The following is a 26,010-nucleotide window of genomic DNA, read 5'->3' on the forward strand; positions in this document are numbered from 1 at the left end:
TAAACAGTATGTTGTCCATTGCTAGCATGCTGAAATTGAGGAGTTTAAAAAGGTAGACGTTACCAGGTAGTGTGAATCGTAATCCTCCGTAATAATTTACAATTATTTATTATTAGTATTTTTTAGTTAATTTTGATGGTATCATCAGTTATGTACTTAAGTGAGTGGGTCAGCTTGGATTAATTTTTAATTTTATTTTTTATTTCTTAAGGTTAGCATTTAGATAGTGCTTGTTGTAAGGAGGATATATATATATATATATATATATATATATATATATATATATATATATATATATATATATATATATATATATATATATATATATATATATATACACATATACATATACATGTACACACACACACACACACATATTTTTCAGAATATTTTTTCGAGTATTTCTTCAGAGTTTTTGGTATTACGGGTGGATGAGCATATATTTGCACTGTGTCAGCTGTTTATAATGTTTAAAATGCTTTTTTAGACAAATGCTGGTCAGTTAACTTTTTGTTTTAATTAAAATATTATTATTTTTATAATTTTTAAGACATTTTAGTGAAAGTATAATAGGGACAATGTTAAAAGTTAATTTATAAGGGGATTTTAAATGTTCATGTTATGCAAAGTTTCAGTGTTGACGTCATGTTTTTGTATTTAAATCACTCTAGGAAGTGGAGTGTTATTTTAAATTCTAACTTCTGATGAAGTTGGCGAAGTGTCTCTGATGAAAAGCAGGATCGTTCTGTTGCTTAAAATAAATTTTTCAGCGATTGATCGTATTTACGTGTTGTGAAGTGGATTTCTAATTATTTTAGCATTCTGGTGGATCGTTCATCTGGCTCACGTTCTTTTTCCTGGTTTGTTGTCATTTTGGAGTTGTAGAGCGGATTGTCCCACTGTACTCATCCCTCATTAGACCCATTATAGAGTACAATGCCCCATTTGGTATGTACCTCACATGACATCTGCAACAACTGGAAAGGCCACAGAAATACCTCACTAAAAAAATCACAGGCCTAAAGCAGATGCCCTATGTTGACAGTCTAAAAAAACTCCAGCGATTCTCTGTCGCATATTGCCTACTCAGAGGCAATCTCTGCTTAACATACAAGGCCATGTCAAACCCAGAGCTGTTGGACATGCTACACTTAAAGAAATCCCAATCCCTCAGAGCCACATGCTCCAGGGATCTAAACCTGGTCATCACAATGAATAAAACATGCTGGAGGGATAGGTTCCTGACCCAGAGACTCCCCATACTCTGGAGTAGACTGCCCATACATGTGAAGCTGAGCACCTCTTTGGTCCTTTTCAAAAGGGAACCTTGATGATTGGATGGGAAATTCACCCCAGGGATCACGTCAGTCGCCCTGCTAGACAGAAGACCAGAGAAATAAATAAATATTCTGGGAAGAAATAGCCAGGGAATTGTTATGGCTAGGCTTGTATAGGTCCTAGGGCCGATAGCCTAGTACCAACCTATGAACCTATATGTTATACGGAATGGACAGAGGGCTTCAATGCACTCTTTGAACTCCTTCACATTACTGCTTGTAGCTGAACAACTACCTACTATCATTATGTTTTGTTATGTACTCAGTTGATCATAGCCATTTACTATGAAACTTCTAAGGAATAATGCCTTCTGAAATTAAGATTGAGGGGGTACATTATTTAGTTATAACCTTGTCCTTTATACACATGACATGAGTTTAAGAAAAATTGACAGTCTGATGGTCAGACTACTGCTCTCCAGAGAACATTACATAACAATACATCCTGTACTACTGTACCATCCAAATAATTCTTAATTAGTTGCATCAAGATGAAACCACAGTTCCCCAGCCCAGTGAACCCGTTGGGAGGATGTGTGTGCGACTTTTGTTGGCACAGCAGTAAACAAATTGATTAAGACAGCCTGTGGGTCTAGATATAAGGATCACTAGGGTAATTTGAGGAATGTTCTTTGTTGAGGAGGTTGTACGGTCTAGCCTGCTTTATATGGGTCTATATTATTTCCTCGAAGAGGCGTTCATAGACCCCTAAACCACGAACTTTGAAAACAGCGAATGGTCACATCAGCGATTTCTTTCCCTGGGAAAGAAAGCGCTTGCCCATCCTCATCAGTTTGCCATTTTCCCCGCTGTAGTCTGATCTCGGAGTTTGTATATTTTGTTGGGGGGGGGGCACATCCCCCACTTTGTAATGTTTGTGGTGATGTGTTGGTATTTGTAGGGCAAGCGATTTCTTTCCCTGGGAAAGAAATTGCTGATGTGGACATTCGGTGTTTTAAAAGTTTGTGGCTTACGGGTCGATGAAGAGCCATTCGATGGAACGCCTCTTTGAGGAAATAATATAGACCTCTTTATGGATCTATAGTTAATATCCCTACAAATAAGCACTACAAATGTGTTTTTTTCTTTATAGCTTATATTTGTCAGAAACAAAGGTACCAGGTAGAAAAGAGCAATTCAATTCTAAAATAATTAACTTCAAAGACTGAAGCTTTTTCTTTTTCCTCTAGCCCTAAAATGACTCAGAAGCAGCAAAATGAGTTTCTAAATGTGCCTAAAATTCTGAGGTTCTTACTTAGAAATAAAGCCTGCAAAATTAAAAGCAGTGTGTAACAAGGAAGTAACAGCAAACAGTCTCGGCGTTACAGCTTTCTCTTTTCTGGCCATGGCTGATCTAATGAATTCTGCTCCTGATTTCATTACCTTTTATGCCATACGATTTGTAAGCTCATTGCCACCATCACTGTAGCCCTTGGTCACCACTGAATCTTAATATCCATCCATCCACAAACCCTTTTTCCCATTTTTGCACATGAGGTCAGGGTGTCACTTCAACAGTGACAATCATCTACAGCCAAGGTTTACATCACCGGGTGGCTATCCCTGCCACAGTACCTTTTCCACATTACACACTGACATGCACACTCACACCTATGACCAATTTAGAGTGTCCAAACCACCTACTGCATGTCTTTGGAATGTGGTATGAAACCAAAGCACCCAGAGAAAACCCACGCTAACACAGGGAGGACATGCAGACTGCACACAGAGAGCACCCCAGCCTAGAACTGACCGAGGAACCTTTTGCTTTAAGGCAACAACACTATACATTGTGCCACTGTGAACCTTAATCTCCCTCTCTCAACTATTAAATAAAACAAAAATGTGCTGAGCTACTAAACAGAAATAATGATGATATTTATTAATTTATTTATTTATTTTATTTAACATGTATTTACTAAGAAAGTCTGACTGGGACAGAACCCATCTTCAGTGGAGGCTCGGGGAGAAATGCTCCAGACGCATGTCTTTGGACATAAATGGGCTTGTTCATTTCAAAGGCATTCCTTCTACTTAATCTTTAAAACTGGGTCTGAGTAGTATTTTTGCTGAGCAGAAAAAATTAGAATTTGTACTAAACATTAGACATGCATGCTTCACCAATCTGAAGTTCAATGAAAAGCAACAAATCAAGGCCAGAAATTTCAACCTCAACTGTGACAGTTTGAAAATCAAAGAATAAATCTAATTTTAGAGCTTTCTCTTTCATACTAATCCTGTCTTTCTTAACCACTGCTGTGACTTCAGGTAAAACATACCTTCATGAGGGCAGGCAGAGTCCATTGCAAAGTACTGGTCATCTTCTGTGTGTATCAGGACAATGTGCTGTCTGTCCTCTGAATATAACCTGTTTAATTAAAAGCAAAGACATTAAAAAAATACCTCAGCTCATAGAGATCTGTCTCAGATTCAATAAAGTCTTTCAAAAAAGATTGTTTCCACATTAACAGCAAACAAACTGTGATTTGACTGCCTATTTTAATTTTGTGACCTGTAATTATGAGCGTAGGTCATAGATGAAAAGAGCCTGGTCACCAGCCCACCTACTCTGTTGTCAAATGTCAATAAACAAACATATTACAGAAAGGAATAATCTGAGATACAGCAATTTGGGAAGTCACAGTTTTCACACATTCAGTTTCCATACTCAAAGACTCATACACAAGTTTCAGAATATAAAACAAATCACCATGTGAATTAGTTTTACTAAAAATGTGTAATAAAATTTCAGTGTTTTTTCCCCAGAACAGAAACCTTAAAATAGAGTACAATGGCTAACTTTATTTAACCACTACTAATCTACAACTACCACCACACACAGGATCACTGGAAAGGCTTAGAAGACAGTTGTTTAGGAAATTATGGAAGTCAAATACAAGTATAAGGTATCAACCATCTAGATAAGGTCACTTTAGAATCTGGAAGACTGACTTTCATCTTGTGGTCTGATTAGAAAATTTGGTCTGATTTCTAATTTGTTTAGTCTCAGTGATGCCTGACCTGATGAACATCCAAAAATGTAAAGCTTCAGCAGCTGTGCTGTTAGGAAAAGGAAACTGGTAGATCAAGACTGGTATTAATATTGATTATTGGTACAACCTGGGAAGAGAGGAAGGGTTAGTTCTGGCGAAACCCTAAACCCTATCAAAAAAAACCAGATATTGAACCAATACAGAGGCCTGAATCTCAGAAACTCTTCTTGCAGAAGTAACAGCCAGTAAAATATAGTTTCAAGAATCCTTGATCCACTACAGATTGATTGAGACCACTAAGTGAGGCATCAGAAGAGATGCTTAGCCTGTCGCCAATGGTGTTGGACCTGCGTTGCTATCGGAAACCGGAAAAGAAGAGAGAGCCCATTGCCAATTGCCAAAAAGGACCTTCTCGACATAAGGGAGGGGACCTGGTTCTGTTTTGGTGTTGATGTACCAGACCACGGACATGTTGTCCCTGCTCTCCGGCTCAGGACATTTATGTGCATGCCCGCGTCCCGTTGGACCCCACGTGGCTGATAATGCCCCCACATGCCCCCCACCCCATCATCGGCATCCGTGGTGACTGTGGCAGCTGGAGGAGGGAACAAAGGTCGGCTGAGAAGAAGAGGAGAATCACCACCATCATCGAGATGAGCCTTGCCGACTGTATTTACCAAGATTAACTCTGTTGGAATCAAGAATGAGGGGCTATGGGCTGGCAGTGTTGAGAGCGGGCTATGGAGCATTTGGGCCAGTAGACCCAGACTTCGCTTAGCCTACTACCACCCCTCCAAATCGCGGTCAGACAGCCTCTGGAAGATCAAAGATCGCGCTCGATCCGCCCGCTCCGAAGAAGGAGGAGATCCTGAAGTGTGAATACTAGTATATCAGGGGGAGGGGATTCTACGGTACGTATTAATACCATAGGCGAGAACCTTGAACCCCAGATGGAGCCGGATATTCTGCTCCCCGATGCTAGATAAAGTGTCGGCTCCAGCGCCATACTTACTAATATATTTTCCTAAATGTTCAGTTCTACTGGACTAAATGTCAAATATACTTGGGGTGATCCACACTGTAATGAGCTACCATACAGCAAGACTGAAGACACAGTACACTACTGCACAGAAGGGATATACCTACACTTAGGGTGATCCACACTGTAATGAGCTACCATACAGCAAGACTGAAAACACAGTACACTATTGCACAGAAGGGATATACCTGGTGCAGAGTACACATGCAAATGTGCTAAACTTAATAAATAACACAATTCACAGACATACACAGTCCACCAAAGTTATCTACTGAAACTGGGTTATACTGCAGTTACCGAGATGTACCTACTGAAACTGGGTTACACTGCACTTACCCGGGTGTATTAACAGAAGAAAGTACACCATGCCCTTCGGCATGCACCTTGCCAAGCACATGCAGCAGTTGGAGAGACCACAGAGGTTCCTGACCAGGAAAATCCAGGGTCTCAAACACCTATCATATACAGATAGGCTAAAAGCCATGTCCCTCTACTCAGTCTCATACAGACTGTTCAGAGGTGACCTGAGTCTGGCATACAAGGCCATTTCAGACCCACCCTGAGTTGTTGCATATCCATAAGACAAACTCCACTGATTTGTGACACAAAGACTCCCCCGTCTGTGGAATAGGCTCCCTCTCCATGTCAAGCAGAGTACCTCTCTAGCTCTCTTTAAGAGGAACCTGGACTGGATAGGAAACAGAAAATATACCCCTGGACTCTCACCTGTGTCCCTGCTGGACAGGGGAAACAGGTGCTGACTTTGAGGGAACATGGGCAATAGCCTAGTATCATCCTATGAGCCTTCCTATGAAAGCTCAGCTTGCAATTCCATCAATGATATCGTGTTACCAATGCAGGCAGAAAAAAGTCCATCATCATCTTGTGAAAGCACAGTGTATAATTCCATTAATGACACTGTGTTACTAATTTAGACAGAAGAAAATTCATCATCTTCCTATGAAAACACAGCTTACAATTTCATCAATGACATTTTGTCATTGATGCACACATGAACCACCCTCCAAATCATACTTGTGCCCAAGCGCGTTTGCTTTTTGTGCATGTAAAATATATAAGGACCTATATACATACATACATAATCCAAATAACTGAGATCAGACTGCCGTCATATAACCAGTACAAAGCTGCAGTTACATCACAGCAGCTATAGAAGTGCAGAAACATACATGCGTAACCTCAGAATAAAGTTCAAGCTGTAAATCAGCTTGTACGTCCTGCTTTAACGTATGGCTTTGGGGTGACTGACTGATAAGCTTGACAGTAAAACAAAATTGCTCTATTCCCATCAAATAATATAAAAGAACCAGTGCCTGACGAAATTATACACCCCTCAATCTGAAGGAGGCATGGGCCTCCTTGAAATCGATTACACACAGAAGTCGTGATTGTGGGATCGCATATGTATTTACTGACATAATCAGATCCAAATATATTAAAAGTTCTAAAACATGAACAAAAAAGTCCAAGATGACCTGTCTCCTTAGGTTAGCAGAAGCCTTGACAAAAAAGCAGGCATGGAAATCCAACTAAATGAGGTTAAAAATCAGGTGGCAACAGAAACTGCAAAAAAGTAAAAGAAAGATACAAGTATAGAGATCTGCTGGAACAGCCACAAGTTGACCAAAAGTTGCCATGCTAATGGCTTAGACTGGGTGAATTTAAGCCAAAAGATGAAAGGTTAATACTGGCAGCCCAAGACAGTGGATTATGTACCAGATGGTTCACAGAATCCACAGAAAAGGATCCACAGAAAAGGCAGGAGATACAGACAGATGTAGGTTTTGTGTCACAGAACTAGAAACAGTCACAAACCTTGCTGCAGGGTGTGATACACTCATGGATGAAGGTTTGTACACTGAAAAACATAACAATGTGGCAATGCTGTTACACTAGGGATTTTGTAAACATTAGAATATACAGGCAGCTGAGAGACATTGAAACATGAACCGCAAAAGATTGTTGCAAATGAAGTAATGATCACATGGGATCATACTATAACAACTAAGAAGGCAGAAGCAGGCTGACTGGATATTGTAGTTCAAGAGAAAAAGACAAAACATAGCTTTGATTACTGAAGCTGTTACACCCAGTGACTACAGTGTCTTACAATCTGAAAATCATAAATTTATAAAATATCAGGACTTGTAAACATAGGCTACAGCAATGTGGAATAAAGACACACAGTTCCAGTTGTAGTATGAGCAACTGGGCTAATAAAAAAAAATATTCAACTATATCTAAATACGCTACCGATAAAAGTAACCATATTCAACTATATCTAAATACGCTACCAAAAGTAACCCTTTCATGAATTGCAAAAAGAGGCAATTCTGGATATATTCTGGGTGCGCAGAAGAGCACTTATATCAAATGTCAAAGAGTGAAGCAAAACTGATTTCAAGCGCTTTAACTATGCCCTGACTTAGGAAGGTATGTAAAAAAAACCTAAGCATTTGGAGAAATTAAACCAAGAAATTGGATGTTTTCTTGATAAAACAGACAATGTTCATCCTCAATTCATGATAAACTAATGAAACAAATAAGCAAAAACATCCAGTTACAGTCTGTTTTAAGAAATCTAGTATTCTGGGGTTACAAATAAGAAAGCTTTCCAATTACAATCTAGTTTGAGAAACCTAGTGCTCTGAGTTGCCCCATAGCTATGTTCCGAGTCCATCTGTTATTAATACAGTTTTACGTTAACCCACTCTTTTGCATTCATAGAACAACAGGATTTACTTTTGCAAGGAAAAACAATGCAAAGGAATGCAGTACAGCAAAACGAGCAACATTCAGGCAGCAATCTGTTACATAACAGACAAAGTAAAATACTGAATGCTTTACTCTTAAGTAAACTCCTGGTTTACACACAAAATCCAGCCCCACTTTATACACTTACATGCAACTTGTAACAAACTTCTATGTGTGGAAGTTTTTCAATTCCTGTATGTCTAGTTAATCATTATATATTTAAAAGCAGAAAAAAAAAAAAATCAGTAAATTGTAGTAGAACTAGCGAACTTAAAAATGCCCCCCAAAATCAAAAAATAAAAACTTATTTTGGAATATTATTAATATTATACAGAATTATTAATTAGGTATTCAGAAGTAATCCAAGCCAGGTAAACAGTCTGTTTCCAGTCAAAAATCCTTTATTAAGCACACAGACAAGCTATCCAAACAAAACAAAACAAAAAAAATAAACAGAATAATAATTTCATCCCAAACTTTTTAACTAATATATTTATCATCAGGTATGTAAACGGTTCATTTAATTGTAAAACAAAGTGTAATAGTATGCAGGTCAACAAATTCAAATCCCTTTCCCTATCCTTATCAGTGTGATATTCAAGCTGGTACTGTGTCTTAGTGAATGTCCTAATAATTAAAACCTTATGCACTTTAAATAAATTAATAATGATGTGGAACGTCTTATTAAATAGATTATTATTAAACAAAGTCTGTGAATTTATCAGACATTATAATATATGGTTGGAAATATTTAAATATTATACCATTTGGCAATGAAAAAATATATTTTGGCATCCAGAAAAAATACTTTGTCCAAAATATAATCTATTTCTATAAATTATTGTCAACAAAGATTGCTATCGTCCCTCTAGACATTGTCAGGTCTGTGTACAAGATCCCTAAAAATATATAGCTACAAAAAAAATCTTGCTGAACTAACCAATATGCATATTAAAAACAGTAAACCATAATTAAAACAATAGCACAACCTTATATATACATTTAATTTGCAAGTTAAACCAGGAAAAGTACATCAATGGTGCTGGCCATTTTGGGAAAGTAAAAAGTAGCGTCCTTATAAAGGTAGTGAACAAGCCATATAAAGTAACACTAAAATCAATACTTAAATATGGATAGTGAAAACATAAAATAAAATTAACTTTGTAAACAATATGGTCTAAGTTCCAGTACACTTAGAAGTGAAAAGTAGTAATTTAGTCCAGGCTTTCTGAAAGAGTTCAGCTTTAATTGCCATAGGGTTCATGTTTTTCTAGTACATTCAGGATATCATCTTCAACATAACCCATGTCTATGCAATCCAGTATCTTGAACTTAAAACCTGTGTGTCTTCTATGCAGAGAAAGATGTTTGGCTAGTGCATTGTTTTTACAACCAGAGCAGATTTCTGCCAGATGACATGAAATCCTATACTTATGTTTTATTTATAGTCTTGTCCACATAAAATGCATCACATTCATTGCACTGTACTTTGCAAATTACTTTTGTAGTGTTACAGTCACCCCAGCAATGGTCTTAGTAGTTTACACCTTGTACAATTAGCTTCACATATTTTAGTGTTTCTTTCATATAGTCTAGGTTTGAATTCAACAAAACTTCTAATGTTCCTGACCTTCCTTATACAAAGGATGGGGCTTCGCCTAAGATGTTAATCAGATAAAGGTTTCCTGTGACTATGGCCCGGCTTTCCTTAATAACATTTTTGATACTGTGATAATCCAGAGTGTATGTCAAGATGCAACTATTTTTGTATTTGCTATTCTTCGTGGAATTTCTTAATATTTACCTAATAGGGAGGTTGTTTTGTTTTAGACCCACTATACCTGTATAAAGTGGGTTGTTTGAAACTTAAGGGATACCATGGAGATTACTTGTTTCTAAGTATGCCATCTACAACATGAAGATGGATGGGTGCCACAAACCAAATACATGGATAGAACTTTTACCATTGCCTAGGATTACTGAGTTGCAATTTGATTTAAGTTTTACTGCTTCCATGATGTGCTATAACAAGTAAGTTTAGTGTGCGTCTCATTCAGCTACAATGTTACTATTTTTTTACCTGATTTGTAAAATCATATTCTGGGTTTCTGGATTTCCTGCTGCATGTGACTTCTGGCTGGCCAGAATCTAGCACTCACTTCTCATTTCATTGCCACCCAAAATTAAGTCCACCCCCCCATAGTTTACTATATGCTCCTTATCTTACGAGTCTTCCCAGAATTCGCTTCATAATCTACTACTAAGTTGTGGTAAAAGACCCAAAATGATGAGACTGCACATCAATAATTCATGATTTATTTTTGTCAATGGCACTGGAAAAGTTTACATGCATAGCATCTACATCTAAGCCAGTGTTTAAAGCACTTATGGCACTGAGACAGAAAGAGAGACCATACAATATACAAATATTGATATTATAAAAGATAGTAAATAGATAGTACAACAATCATGCATGTATGTTGATGCATACTTAATTTTTTCTTCTTGATGTCATATAATTATCTACCCAGGACCAAATTCTCCATATGTCTTGCCTACAAACAGATAGGCCTATCTCCTTTATTTTACAAGCTTGTCTAATTACAACTGTCTTCCATGCTTCGTGTAAAAAGTACTCATTGAAATGTTTTGAAAGAGTTCCTAGTGACTAGTAATTGTTCTTTAAGTGTTTCAACATTGTGTTACTGATGTTATCAGATCCTGCTGCCTTGATCACTTAAAAAAAAACTTCTTCTTCTTTCAGCTTTTCCCGATTAGGGGTCACCACAGCAGATCACCTGCCCTATCATGACTGGCAGTGGAGTTTTACAGTGTCGAGTTGCCAGCCCAGCGCCCAACCTTCCACGGAAGGCACACACATGCATGCACTCATGCCTAGGGCCAGTTTAGAGTGCCCAATCCACCTACTGTATGTCTTTGGGATGTGGAAGGAAACTGGAGCACCTGGAGGAAACCCACGCAACCACAGGGAGGACATACAGACTCCGCACAGAAGGCACCCCAGCCGAGGATCAAACTGGAGAGCCTCTTGCTGTGAGGCGACAACGCTAACAGCTGCACCACCTTGGCTGCCCCACTTAAAAAAACAAGAACAATAATGTGGAAAGAACAAGTACTACTACCAATTTTAAAGTAACAATGCCTTGTGCAGCAGTTAACTTAATATCAGGTCCTAAAATTGTTTCAAAGAGATTTCAGACAAAACTAACTTGGGATATATGGGGTAATATTTACTGTTACCATCTTTATCATTTGGCCTTACTGATACAGTTATGAGATTATTTTTGCAACACCTTAATAGGAGGGCTTCATTGTGAGTAACTACATTCACTTTAGCTGAGTTTATCAGCTATGCACAACAAAATATTATTTTAACTTCCATGTTTTAGTAAGTTTCCATAAATAATAAAGCTGTCACTTTGTATACACAAGGGCATGACTGGCCTTTTTTCATGCTAATATTTTACCAGCAAACTACAGCCTAGCCTGCTTTTGTCATTTTGATCTGTAATACAACAATGCTTTGTCATCTTCTGGATGTCAATGGAATGATTAGGAATACAATCACTACGAGATAGTTTTGTCTTATTACATATTCACTTCCTCCAAGAAGCGGAAGTAGACAGAAACTGAATTTCTTATGTGCTTTACTACCATGTACAACACATTACAAATGTTAGCTGGAGTGTCATTCACATATTCATTCAATCAACCATGCCCCATTTAGTGTTGGGTAAATGTCTTGGCAATCTATGAAATAAATGCAGTACAACGATCCTCTAAAACTTTAGCAATAGTTTTATTTGGTTTACAGATATTCAATTACTGCCTGTCGGCTACTAGCACCACTGTACACTCTTCCTCGTCAATTAAGTTAATTTTAGCAAAACAGTGACAAACCCGGCTTCCAGAGGTACTTGGGGAACAATATGATCAGTTGTAGCTTTTCAATGGCAGCATGCCATCTGTTACCTCTAGCCAGGTCACAATGACTATAACAATATCATTAATATTTCTGAGCACCAAAGATTCTTTTTATTATTCAGTCTTACTGCATTTGTAAGAGATGGTTAAGTCATGCACAGTTACTTCATATAGCCTAACTGACTGACTTCCCAAAATTCTGATGTTTACAAATTAAGAAGGGCACAGTTAATTCAAAGATGGCTGCCATTCTGTAGACACTGCATATCTACAGCTCTTCAGATACTCGGAATAAAAATTAACCCTGAGGATATACTGCAAGTTTTTCTACACTAATTATTGGCTAAAATTAATCTACTACAACTAAATATCGCCTGAAAGGTGAAGGAACCGGAGGAAATTAAACAAATTAACAGGATTGGATCTGATTGACTGACTGATGAACAGAGTAGTAAACAAAGGAACTGTCTGAGTAGTAACCTTGGATATTTACCATTCAGTTATACTAAAGATCTGCTTTGCTCCACAATGTCAAAAGATGATAATAGTATGGCAACAACAAAAAACAAATTATCAGAACTTCAGTCACCAGAAAAAGATTTAACAACAAAACGGCAGAAGATTACAAAACAGCAGGAACTTTCAAAAGCTGGAATGAAAAATAAACCGGATCAACTGGCTAATATGGAAGATATTAAAACTGCTTTGTTACCTATCCAAGAAGCTTTAAAAGAATTATCAAACCAGGTGCATTCTTTTGGTGCCACATGCAGTCAAATTCTCGAAAGGATGGATAAATCAGAAGCCAGAATATCTGAAAATGAGGACAGAATAACACTGCTTGCAAAAAAAAAAACAGACATTCATGACCTGGATATTCAGTCTATGCAAAATAAAATTCTGGATTTGGAGGCACGATCCAGAAGGAACAGTATAATTATCAGAGGAATTCCAGAATCTATCCAATACAATGATTTAATTTCTACCATTACACAAATACTTGAAATGTTGTTCAATGACTCTGACATATCTAAACAAATAGTTATAGAAAGAGCCCAGAGAGCTCTCAGAGAAGCACAAGCCTCAAACATACCTAGACCAGTATACGTCAAGCTGGTTTTATAAATGGCAGACAAACTACTGATAATACGTTATCACTTCATACACTAATTTCCTATGCCACTCATAGAAATCTTAATGTTTATGCACTCATAATTGATGCTCAAAAAGCTTTCGATAGAGTTAATTTAAAATTTTTGTTTGATATTTTATCATATTTCAATATACCCCAAGACTTTATTTTTACATTAAAAAAGTTATATAATAATCCCTGTACAACTTTATATATTAATAAAAATTTCTCAAAAAGAATACAAATTAAGAATGGTACCCGTCAAGGATGTCCGCTATCTCCTATATTATTCAATTTATATTTAGAACCACTATTTTTACATATTAAGCAGAATATTTATCATAATACTCCAATAATATATGGTATGAAGATATCCATGGCTGCTTTTGCTGATGATCTTAATATTTACTGTACGACGCCTGTTTCAGATACTAAGAAAATATTAAAAGCAGTGGAAGATTTTGCAGAAATATCTAATTACAAAATAAATTAAAACAAAAAAACAATTTATTTCCTTTAAAGACGCCTACACCCTTTTCGCTTTTACCATTGATAGGTCAGTTAAAATCCGAAGAAAAAATAAAATATTTGGGTATTGTTTTCTCAACACATAATAGAGACTTTTATGCGAACAATGTTAAGCTAATTTGGGATCATATATTGTCTGATTTAAAAAGATGGAATAATCTGAAATTACCAATAATGGCAAAGGCTTCAATTATTAAAATGAATGTACTCCCCAGAATATTATATATTTTTCGAGCTACTCAAGTCTCAATTTCTAGGAAATTCTTTAAACAACTTCATACGGAATTAGGCAGATTTGTATGGGAACCTAGGAAAACTAGAATATCTTATGATAAACTGATGACTCCGAAAAATAAGGGTGGTTTAGAATTACCGAATTTTGAAACCTATTATTTAATAATAAATGCTAATAGAATTCTAAGAGTGGTTAACTTTGACAAGTCCAGTACTAAATGGTCACCCAAGTGGTTGATTCTGAATTACAAAAATGCTGTTAGATTGGGTATTAATTTTAAGGCATTACCTTTTTTAAATAAAGATACCTTTAAAAATGTATGCTTTGATGGAATAGATTAGATTATACATAATATCAATACAAAACCTGTTTAAATCACTAAATCTCTTACAGTATATGATGACTTTTCAACCATTTCACAAGAACCCGAATTTGAAAATTGGTAATCAATTGATAGATCTTAAACAATTCCCACTTATAATTGATCTCACCATATTTGATTTATATCCTTTTCTTGGTATCTCAATACACGACATGTTAAGAGAGATGAGCCTTCCTAACTCTTATTTAATTATAATGAGACAATTAAAGGATCTTTCAATAACTTATTTTAGTAATTTCAAAATTAAAGAAGAAGACTTAACCATTTGTTTAAACTTATGGCAAACTCTTATGCAGGACTTCAAATATATAACGGCTTCATATAATTTGATAAAAGACATGAAATATAATAACCAAATACTCTTATCCAAATACTGGAAGGATAAATTATTACTGATTTATGATAATAAAATATTGAAAGCAATTAATTTAACCTTAAAATCAGTATCTCTTCAAAAGCTATTATTTACTCAGCTGATGATATTTAATAACGCTTACTACACTCGTCTCAGTTTGCATAAATTCACCTCTAAAAATTCACCTAAATGTCCATATTGTATCGATCAAATGGCTGACCTTTTACACATGTTCTGGAGCTGTAAATGTATATTCAAACTTTGGAATTCTTTAAAAATTCAATTACAAAAAATGGGTTATCAACAGTCCACACTTTCTTGGGAGTTTATGATTCTTCATATTCCTCCGAATAACTTGGACAGATCCCAAATGATCATACTCATAAATATTTTCTTGTTAATGAAGCTTTATATAGCTACAAATTGGCTGAATCCATCTCAGACTTCATGGGAAAACTTTAAAAGTGTAGCGATAAAACATATTTTAGCACATAAATTACTAATTAAAGATCATAAGAAAAATATAAATACAAAAATATGGGAGCAAATCTTTAACATTGTATTAGCTTAATGTTCTAATCCACTTTTCCCTGGGAAGTACATACTTAATATGGAGATTAGTATGGATAAGCCTTATATTGATACTAGATTTTTTTTTTTTTATAATACCTTTTTAGAATTTTATCTTAATGTATAATGATCTTATGTAACTGTTGGAAGCATTCATGTATATAATGTACATATGTTGTAGTATTGTATTAACAATTGGAAAAGAATAAAGATTTATTATTGAAAAAAAAAAAAGAAGGGCACAGTTACTAGTCTCTTACCTACTCTCATGAGACAGAGCTCCCTTTCAAGACATTGTTTATCACTGCCAATATTAGCAAGAACAAAAAGCACCAACCCTTTACTGTAAAATCTTTCTTAAATAAGCATTTCTTATAAATATCTTGATGTTTAATCTAGTATTTACAAACCCTAACAGGGTGTATGTCCCTGACAACTAAGAATCACAAAATAGATAAGAAATTTTCCAAGCAGTCATTAAATAATTTGTGCTGTTGTCTGACAATTAGAAACACAAAATAGAGAAGAAATTTTCCTAGCAGCCATTAAGTAATTTGCTGTTTTCAAATCAATTATACTGTATGTACAGTATACAAGTTTGGAAAAGGCATGTGCTGAATGCAATAACCTGTTTAAACTTTGTCTAATGTCCTTGTCCCCCTTTTTTGTTTGATTTTTAATTAACTTTTGTCCCTGTCGAAGACATGGAGTGGTTTCTGTGTTTATGTTTAAAACAAAAATGGATTAATTCCCTTCAAGACAGACTCACCAATTACCAGTGTAAAACTGTTTTCTGATCGAACAGCATCGTTTTGTTCTAATTAATCTCTTGGTTAAAACCCTTAAGTTTTAAAATGCTAAATTTTAATATGTAAACAACTTCCTTACACTACACTTGTCTTTTCATATCCATATTACCTGAAACAGAAACATATTCAAAATGACAGCCTTTATGACTTGGCAGCATTTGAGGAATAGCAAGTATTAAAATGCACTGCAAATGTGCTTTCACTTCTAAAATTCTTAATGCCTCCCAAGGTGGTGCTGCAGTCTAATGTGATTTTGTTTTCTTAGTTTCTTCATAAATATGCAATTGGTGCGCCAAAGAAGTTAACAGATTCTATGTAACAAGTAAATTTGTCTCTACAAACATATTTCACATTGTTAATTATTTGCATTTGCTCTACATGATCACATACACTGCAATGTCCACATATGAAAGTGCCTACTGACAGATTCTTCTAGAAAGACAAATATTATTTTTGCTTAATTTGATATATACCAAAAAGACATGTATTTTACAATTTCTTTTATAAGAAATCACTGGCTTGCAAGCTACAATACAAGAAAAACAGTAATCTCGAGACTTCCCAGTGATAATGTACATAAGAAATCAGTTTATGTGTAATGACAGTATAGCCTGTAACTAACAGCATCGTTTTTCTACCTTGTTACACATCATAAGTATTATAACAAGGTGTTAGATATTCCTAGTAAGAATGTTTTTATGACTATTATACTCAAGTCATACAAAAAGGGCTTCAAAGTGTTGTGGTCTCTAGGTCCTATACTGAAATGTACAGATCACATAGGAGTTGGTTCCAGAATACATGGCAAGGGGCTCTACCATCTCAGGTACAGGTATGCAGGGAGCAACTGCCTCCTTAAGGTCAGAAAAAGCAGAATCAAAGTATATCTGCACAGCATTTTTTTTTTTTGTCTTAAAAGAAAGTATTTTCCACCAGCATGCAATACTTACAGTACAAAATTTGCATACTTTAAAAGATATCATGATATGCATATGAAATTGAATGGAACTATGTAAGTCTACAAAATGATAGCTTCAATCTTAATAGAATGATACTCATTCGATCTCTTAAATGTATGTCTCTATACTCATAGAGAATACATCTTAAGTGTCAGTCCAAAAAAAATGTATTACTAAACAATTACATAACTTTTCTTTAAGTTGGCCCATAATTTACAAGTGGCAAAAGCTGTATACATGTATCACTCTTTCGTACCTTTAAAATATTAGATCCCTTTAACCACCTCAATTACCTAACATCATAAAGTTTTCTTATGTGCAAATCTTCCTTTCTACTATAACCCTCTGTCACCTATAGTCTTCTGTTTACCATTCCCCTTTATCCTCGAATGTGGCACTCTCAAGCATCTCTTCTAAAACTATCATTCAACAAACAGGCAAGGAGATTTAAGAGAACTACTTAGAAAAGAATCTGGCCTTTCTTTAGGAATAGTTCCTGCTATATTACAGCTTCACTTAAATACTTTAGCAGGCTCCATTTGCAATTTTTGTATGACAGTATTGGCTGCGACACATCTAGGTGCCCTTCTACCTGGATCTTGAGCTGGAATTATTTGTCTTACACAAATGTTTGTGATTCATTCCATACAAATTTTCATCCCTCCTACGAAAAACAAAGGATCTTGGCTCTCTGTTTCAGAAATATCAGTTTCAGGCTGTGGGTTTTCTCGTGACTTTACTTATTCTTGCTTTTTTCAGTCTGTAAATGTAGTAGTCTGTTTCAGTTTCTTGCAAAGTAGTTTTTCTATCTCTGAGAATGTCTCTCTACCTTTTTATTTACTTTGAAGAGATTTTTTTAGCATACGTGATTTTCAACATCAGTAATATAGACAAAGTACATGATTTGCTTTTCCACATTCAGATCAATAAAAGCTGAGCTGGTGAGGGACCGATTCCATGTAATGGAGTAGTTCTACAGTCTAAAAACTCCACAATAAATTGTCCTCATTGTCCATTTGATTGTGTACAGTTCAGACTGGATATTCACTTATGCAAAAACAATCTTAATTTGTGATTTTTGTATTGCGGACCACTGTCAGAATTGATAACATAAGATAGCCCGTCTTGAGAACACAGATTTTTACACAGTAATCATACTTGCATTTTTGTGTTTTGTTACTTTGGTTATTTCAGAGAACCTGAAATAATGATACACAGCTTCTTCGAACCAGACAAATCACTGCTCAATCTAATACATGGATGATATGGTACTGGGCATGCCAAAATCTCTTCCTTTGGAATGTTGTCATGGTATATGGTGCAGATAGTACAACTCTGCAGCAGACATTCTAATTGAGTTATATGGTGACTATATAAAGTTTACACACCCCTGTTAAAATGCCAGGTTTTTGTGATATAAAAAAATTAGACCACAATAAATCATTTCAAAACTTTTCCCACCTTTATGTGACCTGTACAATTCAACTGAAAAACAAATCAGTTAGGGGAAAAATATAAAAAATAAAAAAAATGTACAATATGCTGGTTGCATAAGTGTACAAACCCTTAAACCAATACTTTGTTGTATGTGCACACTTAAACTAATACTTTGTTGAAGCACCTTTTGATTTAATTACACCATTCAGTCTTCTTCTTGGGTAGGAGATGGCACATCTTGACTTGGCAATATTTGCCCACTCTTCCTTGCAAAAGCGCTCCAAATCTGTCAGATTGTGAGGGCTTATCTTGTGCACAGCCCTCTTCAGGTCACCCCTCAGATTTTCTATTGGATTTAGGTCTGGGCTCTGGCTGGGCAATTCCAAAACTTTAATTTTCTTCTGGTAAAGCCATTCTTCTGTTGATCTGGATGCATGCTTGGGGTCATTGTCATGTTGAAAGGTGAAATTCCTCTTCATCTTTCTAGCAGATGCCTGGAGGTTTTGGGCCAAGAGTGACTGGTATTTGGAACTGTTCATAATTCTCTCCACCTTGGCTAAAGCCCCAGTTCCAGCTGAAGAAAAGCAATCCCAAAGCATGATACTGCCACCACCATGCTTTGCCATGGGGATGGTGTTCTTTTGGTGATGTGAGGTGTTGTTTCTGTGCCAAACTTACCTTTTGAAATTGTTGCCAAAAAGTTCAACCTTGGTCTCATCAGACCATAACACATTTTCCCACATACTTTGGGAAACGATGTATTGTTTTGCAAATATTAGCTGGGCCTGGATGTTTTTCTGTGTAAGAAAAGGCTTCTGGCTTGCCACCCTACCCCATAGTGCTGACATATAGAGAATACAGGAGATTGTTCTCACATGTAGTACACAACCAGTATTTGCCAGAAATTCCTTCAGTGTTGCTCTAGGTCTCCTGACAGCCTCCCTGACCAGTTTTCGTCTTGTCTTTTCATCAGTTTTGGAACGTCACTGTTGTCCCATATTTTCTCCACTTTTTGAAGACTCTCTTCACAGTGTTCCATGGTATATCCAATGCTGTAGACATTTTTTGTACTCTTCTCCTGACTGATACCTTTCAACAATGAGATCCCTTTGATGCTTTGCAGGCTCTCTGTGAATCATGACTTTTGCTGTAGCAGGCAACTGAGTAAATGTCTCGAAAATCCTACTAGGACAGCTGAACTTTATTTGGGGTTAATCAGAGTCTCTTTAATTGATGGCAGGTGTGTACCCAAGAAGACGGAATGCTGTAATTAAATCAAAAGGTGCTTCAACAAAGTATTATTTTAAGGGCGTCCACACACAACAAACTATTAGTTTAAGGGTGTGCACACTTATGCAACCATTGTATTGTACTTTTTTTATTTTTTATATTTTTCCCTAACAGATTTGTTTGTTTTTCAGTTGAATTGTACAGGTTATAGGTCACATTAAAGGTGGGAACATTTTTGAAATGATTTATTATGGTATCATTTTTTATATCACTAAAACCTGGCATTTTAACAGGGATGTGTAAACTTTTTAGATCCACTGTAGTATCCCAGGTCAACACATGTTCTTTCTTTGCTCTTTACTATTTGCATATGTGACTAATGTATTCTCTTAAGCATGTGTTTTCTTGACAGGTTATGAGCTATGCTTTTGTAAACTCTGAATGCAAAACCATGAACACAACTTTCTTCTTCCTTGAAAGATAAAAAGAGAGACTGAATTACTTTCCTTATTAAAGGTTTCTACTTGGGACATCCTTACACATTAAAATGTTTCAATAAGTGTTCTACATCAGTGTCCATATACATCTGACATTCTTTTACCTTTTCTTCTGTAATCGGAAACTGTGGTATTTGATAAATTAATTTCTAATTCTTCTACCAATTATTTATGCATTTCTGGAAAATATGTTCTACACAACACATCTGCTTTGTGTAGAGCCTTCCTGGTCTGTACTTCAACAACATTCTATAGTACTGAATGTGCTTTGGACAAGGACTTTCTGAAAACAGTCTGCAATGGTTTATGGACTGTTTTCACCAGCACGTCTTTGCCATATACATATTCAGACAATTTCTCACATCTATTTGACTACTAACAGCAATTCGTTTCCTGAATGAACATATCTATTTTGTGCCTCTGTAAATATTATTTTTAATTTACTTGTTTGTTTACCAAGATTGTCTGCCTAGGCCATACAAGATCTCTTTACAATGGAATCCTGAGGAGAAAAGTTTCAATAAATTTAACAGTAATTAAGTTCACTGAATACAAAAATGTACAAGACATACAGCATATGAATTATACATGTTAAAAACAACAAGAAAAAAACTGAAATGTCCTCTCACTGCCATAAATTCTAAGTGACAAAGGAGTGTATATAAGAATATATAGTCAAAAAGTTTCATGAATTTGCAAAGAAAGAGAAAAAAAGTCTTACAACAGAAAAGAAAAAAGGAAGGGGAAAATAATCAGAAAAAAAGATGGATGAAAGAGTAGGAAAAAGGACTAGCTTGGTGAGGGTCTTACTGTGGAGAATTAGAGTGATGAGAGAAGACAGTTTGCCCTATCAGATGAAGGAGGTAGAAGTTGGTATAGTAAAGGGAAGAAAAAAAAAAGGGTAGGAGAGTATTGTGGAGGTGACTTTAGCCAGGTGAGCAGGTGTAATTACAGATCAAACAGTGGTGCAGGCAGTCTTTTGAGTTGTATATGAAGGTATCGAGGGATGATGATCATCTTAGAACTGGAGGGAGGGAGTTTCACATTTTAGATATGCAAATGGAATATTATGAGTTACTGAAAGTGTTATAACGTTTTTTTCAACAAGAAGGTCTATAATTGTATAACAGAGAGGTCTAGAAGGAGAATACCGCTGAAGTAAGGAACTGAGGAAGGTGAATTATTGATATACTGATAACTGACCTGTTCTATTTTATTTATTTTGAATTCGTGTACTGGGGTAATGCACTGACTCCACTGGACCCATTTTAGTCTCAGCCCAGGGAAATCATAATTGATAAATGACATTAAATCTAGAAAATGACAGAATGCAACATATACAACATATGAAGTGAATATCATAGTTGGTTTGAGAGTATAAAGGCAATAGATAAATAACATTATATGCAGAGTGACTGAAAAGACACAGTATACACATGGCATGCTGAAAGAATCACAATCAAAAATAGAGTAAGAGCAAGGTATGTAGACAGAAGAAGGAATGAAGGGATTATGAACAGAGAGATAGCAGCTCCATTTTCCTGTAGTCTTGAAATGTGCTTTTATTTGTGAATGAAAAATTGAATAACATAAATGATCTTTAAGAAAAGAAGGGAGAGATTCCCATAGTTTGAGACCAAGGACAGGGGGGGTGGAGGAGATGTGGAAGGTTGTATATTGGTGCAGCTATGAATAGTCTAGAAGCTAGTGGAGAGAATGTATCATTCTTGACAAGTTTAAATTGAGAGGCAAGTAGAAAGTCAGAATGTTGTTTCACAGGTAGCCAGTTAGTGTTTTGATTGGTTTTGCAGAGGTGTTCATTTCTTAGGGAGAAAGTGATGAATATGGTTTTGCAGAGGTGTTCATTTCTTAGGGAGAAAGTGATGAATATGCAAATGGCATTTTAAATGGACTGAATGGTGGATATAATTCTTTTAGCAGCTGCAGCAATTAGTGGGAGATAATATTCTAGCTCAGCCAGTAAGATACCTTTACTTATAGCATTTCTACAGGGTTTGGATAGAAAAGGGGAAATCTTATTAGTCCAGAATAGGACAGTTATTAGTCCAGAATAGGAGAGTTACTTTTTATGTATGTAGTCCAAGTGGAGTTGGAAATTTAGGAAGGTGTTCAACCAAACCCCTAGGTAACTGAATGAATATTTTCAAAGTGTTATTAAGATGGTCAAAGATTTTTAGAGGCCTGGAGATAGAAATGACCTTTCATCTAGTACCAAAAAGCTTTTTTTTTTTTGTTTTACAGTAGTTCAGCAGTAATTGTTTATAAATGACCCATTGAATAAGCGGTAATTTTCCGTTACACCCCTACCACGTCTTCGCACTGTTGTGTTTCTGCGCTATTTTATCATTCATGCAGGACTGACAAATGTGATATGAAAAGAATCATTTTCATTAGGTAAGGTTTTTTTTTTTTTTACTTTACTTGGCAGGCAGGCACTACTGCAGAGATGAATGTGTTGTGTGGTGTTGCACGTTCTTCTTCTTTCAGCTTTTCCCGGTTAGGGGTCGCCACAGCGGATCACCTCTCCGCTCATGATTGTTAAAGAAAGATAGGGTAAGTAAGTTTGTTAAAGGAACATGTAGAAAGTCAAAAGAAAGTTCGTTAAAGAAAGATGTTACTTGTAAGAACACAAATTTTATACCATTCTGACTGCCATCTACTTGCAACACAGCTAGCTTATTCACATTAATTCACATTATAGACTTTAAAACTGAAGCATCTGTACTTTTAGCATTTCAAAACTCTTCATTTTTCACACCTTCATTCCCTGGCTACATCTTGCTCTTAAGTTTTCTCAGAGGCACATATTTTGCAAGATATTGCAGAATTCCCAGAAAACCTGGTTTAATATCTGCTTTTAACTTAAAAGTAGGCTCTCTTTATCTTTGTAGTAGTTCTGTCTGTCTCATTACATGTTGTTCTCATTCTGAATTCTACGCTAATACCTTCCAAGACTTCAGTTACTCCAGAAACATATTTCTGGAATATCTCTGGTGCATAAGAAAAGCCTCATGGAAGTATACAGAATTTCCACCTTCTTAATAGATCATTAAAATGTACACAGTAACTTAGACAGCTTAAACACAAAGCTATGTATACTATCCCTTTAGTCTGGCAAGTACATCTTCCCGGTATTTCTATAGTGTACTGTAAATGTGCTAACATCACGTAGGGCCCTTCATATATAAACCTACAAGCAACCCAACTACTGCACTTAAAAGTCCCTTTATTTTTGTTATGTAGAGCCCCCAGCTTAATGTGATCATGTTGTTGTTGTCTTTCGGCTTTTCCCGGTTAGGGGTCACCACAGTGGAACTCCGGTCCGCTAATGATTGGCAGTAGATTTTCATGAATGCTGAGGTGCCAGCTCGACGTTCAACCTTCAGCGAAGGCACGCCCATTTACGCATGTCTTTCGATCACCCACCAAACTGTGGGGAGGACATGCAGACTCCACACAGAAGGCACTCCCCACACTCCAGCCGAGAATCGAACAAGTTGTAACATTTGTTTAATGTTACAATTCTTTTTATACACAAAGTAAGGCTGTTTACCTAGGATGTCAATTAGGTTGCTATTCGCTTCTATAATCTTCCAGTTATTAGATACAATATTTCTGATGTCAGTACTATCTACAGACATTTCTATGGCATATCTAGCCCTAGCTGCTTCCTCTGCAGACTTTCCTTTATCTTTCTGCTAAAACCCTTTAACTGAGATGGGTTCAAATTGTTCAGATCTCTTGGAAATGATTTCCTGGGCATTTTTATTTAACATGTCTACTCTATAGCCTCTTTCTTTAAACGAGGCAGTAATAAAGTTTACCTCTTTGGAAGTCATTATTTTCACTTGTCATCCTAGAGGCTCTTATAAACTGGTCTCTGGGTGTGCTTTTTTTTATAAAGTTAGGATAACTGTTGGAAAATGTAATCTGACGGATTTTACTTATAAAGTTATTGTTACTAGTGCTTTAAATGTACATCTAGAAAACAAAGTGTGTATCCTTTACCTCCTAATACAAATTTTAAAAAACTGAACTATTATTAATACTGGCTAAGATGTGATTGGTGTTACTGAGTTCTAGTGGATATTTGCTTATAATAATAATAAAAAAAAAAATCCTCGACAATGTATTTTAGCAAAATCTTGTTTATTCAAAATATCTCTTTCCCACCAGCCCACTACTAAGCTGGCAAAGGCTAGAGCTAATGAGGACCCCATAGCTACCCCCCCCTTAGTTGTTTATATATCTGCGATTACTTTTCTAGTACTACTTCTAAGAGGGAGCAGTATAATTCAACAAGAGAAGTATTTATATCTGTAAACTTGTTTAGATATAATCTAATACATTCAATACTTTCTTGTTGGGGTATTCAGATAAACTGAGATAGTATATACAGCATTGTTTGTATGACTGTCTCATGAATGGATTAATAGATTTTGAACTATAAAGTTTTATGTTGGTTGGATATCCTAAAATAGGTATTCTGTTTAAGATACTAAAAATTCATAAAGATGCAAAAAAAAAAAAAAAACTCCACCATTGAGACCAATAGTGTCTTCACCACACAGTAGCACAGAAGGAATCTCAAGGATTAAATATTAAACCCTATAGTTCAGGCTTTACCATCTTACATTACAGATTCCTGGGATTTTTTGAACAGCATTAAGTCCTTTCAGGATGTGTAGAGATATGAAGAAGGCAATTGTTATATGTTAACCTTAGATCTGGTGTCTCTTTTTACCTCAATACCCCAACAAGAAGGTATTGAATGTATTACATTATATCTAAACAAGTATACAGATATGGATTCCTCTCAAGTGTACCTCATTACGAGGAACGCACCTCATTTGGGGGTCTTAAAAAGTTCATGTTCCTCAATGTTCCACATTGAAAGACTGTCACACATTCAGTGTTAGGAATTTTTTTAAATTAAATCCATAGTAAACAGAAATTAATCATATTAATTCATTAAAAGATCTTCTTTACAAGTAAAACAGGCATATTTTAACCATCCTATGGCCTTTCTAGTTGAAGCTGTTAGTAAGCCATTAGTATGTGTTCCACGTTTTGCCCATTTGTTCCACATTATGAGGGCTAGTGTTCCTCATTTTGGAGATGGAAGGTTGAGAGCTATGCAGATACGTCTCTATATCTGTATACTTGTTTAGTATACAGTATATCATTTAATAGTTCTATTTTCTTAACATTTCTTAAAATATGTATCTGGAGGTGAAGGAGACACACTGGTTTATAAATGAAGGGCCCTACGTGAAGTTAAAACATTTACAGTACACTACAGAAATACATGGAAGATATACTTGCTAGACTAAAGGGATAGTATACATAGCTTTGTGTTTAAGCTATCCAAGTTACTATATAGGAATGAGCACTAAGAAGTTGGGCAGCAGGATAAACGAACATCTTTATGATATTAAAACAAAGAATGAAAATAATGCGCTACATAAACATACTATTGGGTGCAGTAATTATAAGAAGTTTCTCTTTGCAGTGGTAGAACACATACCTTATGATTTAAGGGAAGAAAATTATAAAAATCTGGTGGACCAAAGAGAAACTGAATGGCAAGTAAGATTAGACACAGACAAACTGCCAGGTTTAAATGATACCAAAAATATAAAATGTTTTCTAAAGGACGGTAGGTTGGCCAAAGGAGTTTAGATGCTAAAGGTTTAAACAGAGTGGCAATTAACATTAGATGTGTTTTTTTAATTGCATTTTTATTGTGATTGGTTAACATGATTT

At 35.8% G+C, this 26,010-nt stretch overlaps 1 protein-coding gene across 2 annotated transcripts in view; it reads right to left on the minus strand.

The window, feature by feature from the left end:
* LOC122807704 (uncharacterized protein HI_0077-like) overlaps positions 1 to 26,010 on the minus strand; it is a 731,990-nt gene that overhangs the window by 699,909 nt on the left and 6,071 nt on the right. For both annotated transcript variants that reach the window (XM_044078675.1, XM_044078674.1), the window contains exon 2: positions 3,617 to 3,705. In XM_044078675.1, coding sequence (XP_043934610.1) covers positions 3,617 to 3,641 — 25 coding nt within the window. In that variant the 5' untranslated portion in view covers positions 3,642 to 3,705. The remainder of the gene's footprint in view (positions 1 to 3,616; positions 3,706 to 26,010) is intronic.

Source organism: Protopterus annectens, chromosome 7.part1 (genome assembly GCF_019279795.1).
Source record: "Protopterus annectens isolate FY-2018-M chromosome 7.part1, PAN1.0, whole genome shotgun sequence".
Lineage (NCBI taxonomy): Eukaryota > Metazoa > Chordata > Ceratodontiformes > Protopteridae > Protopterus > Protopterus annectens.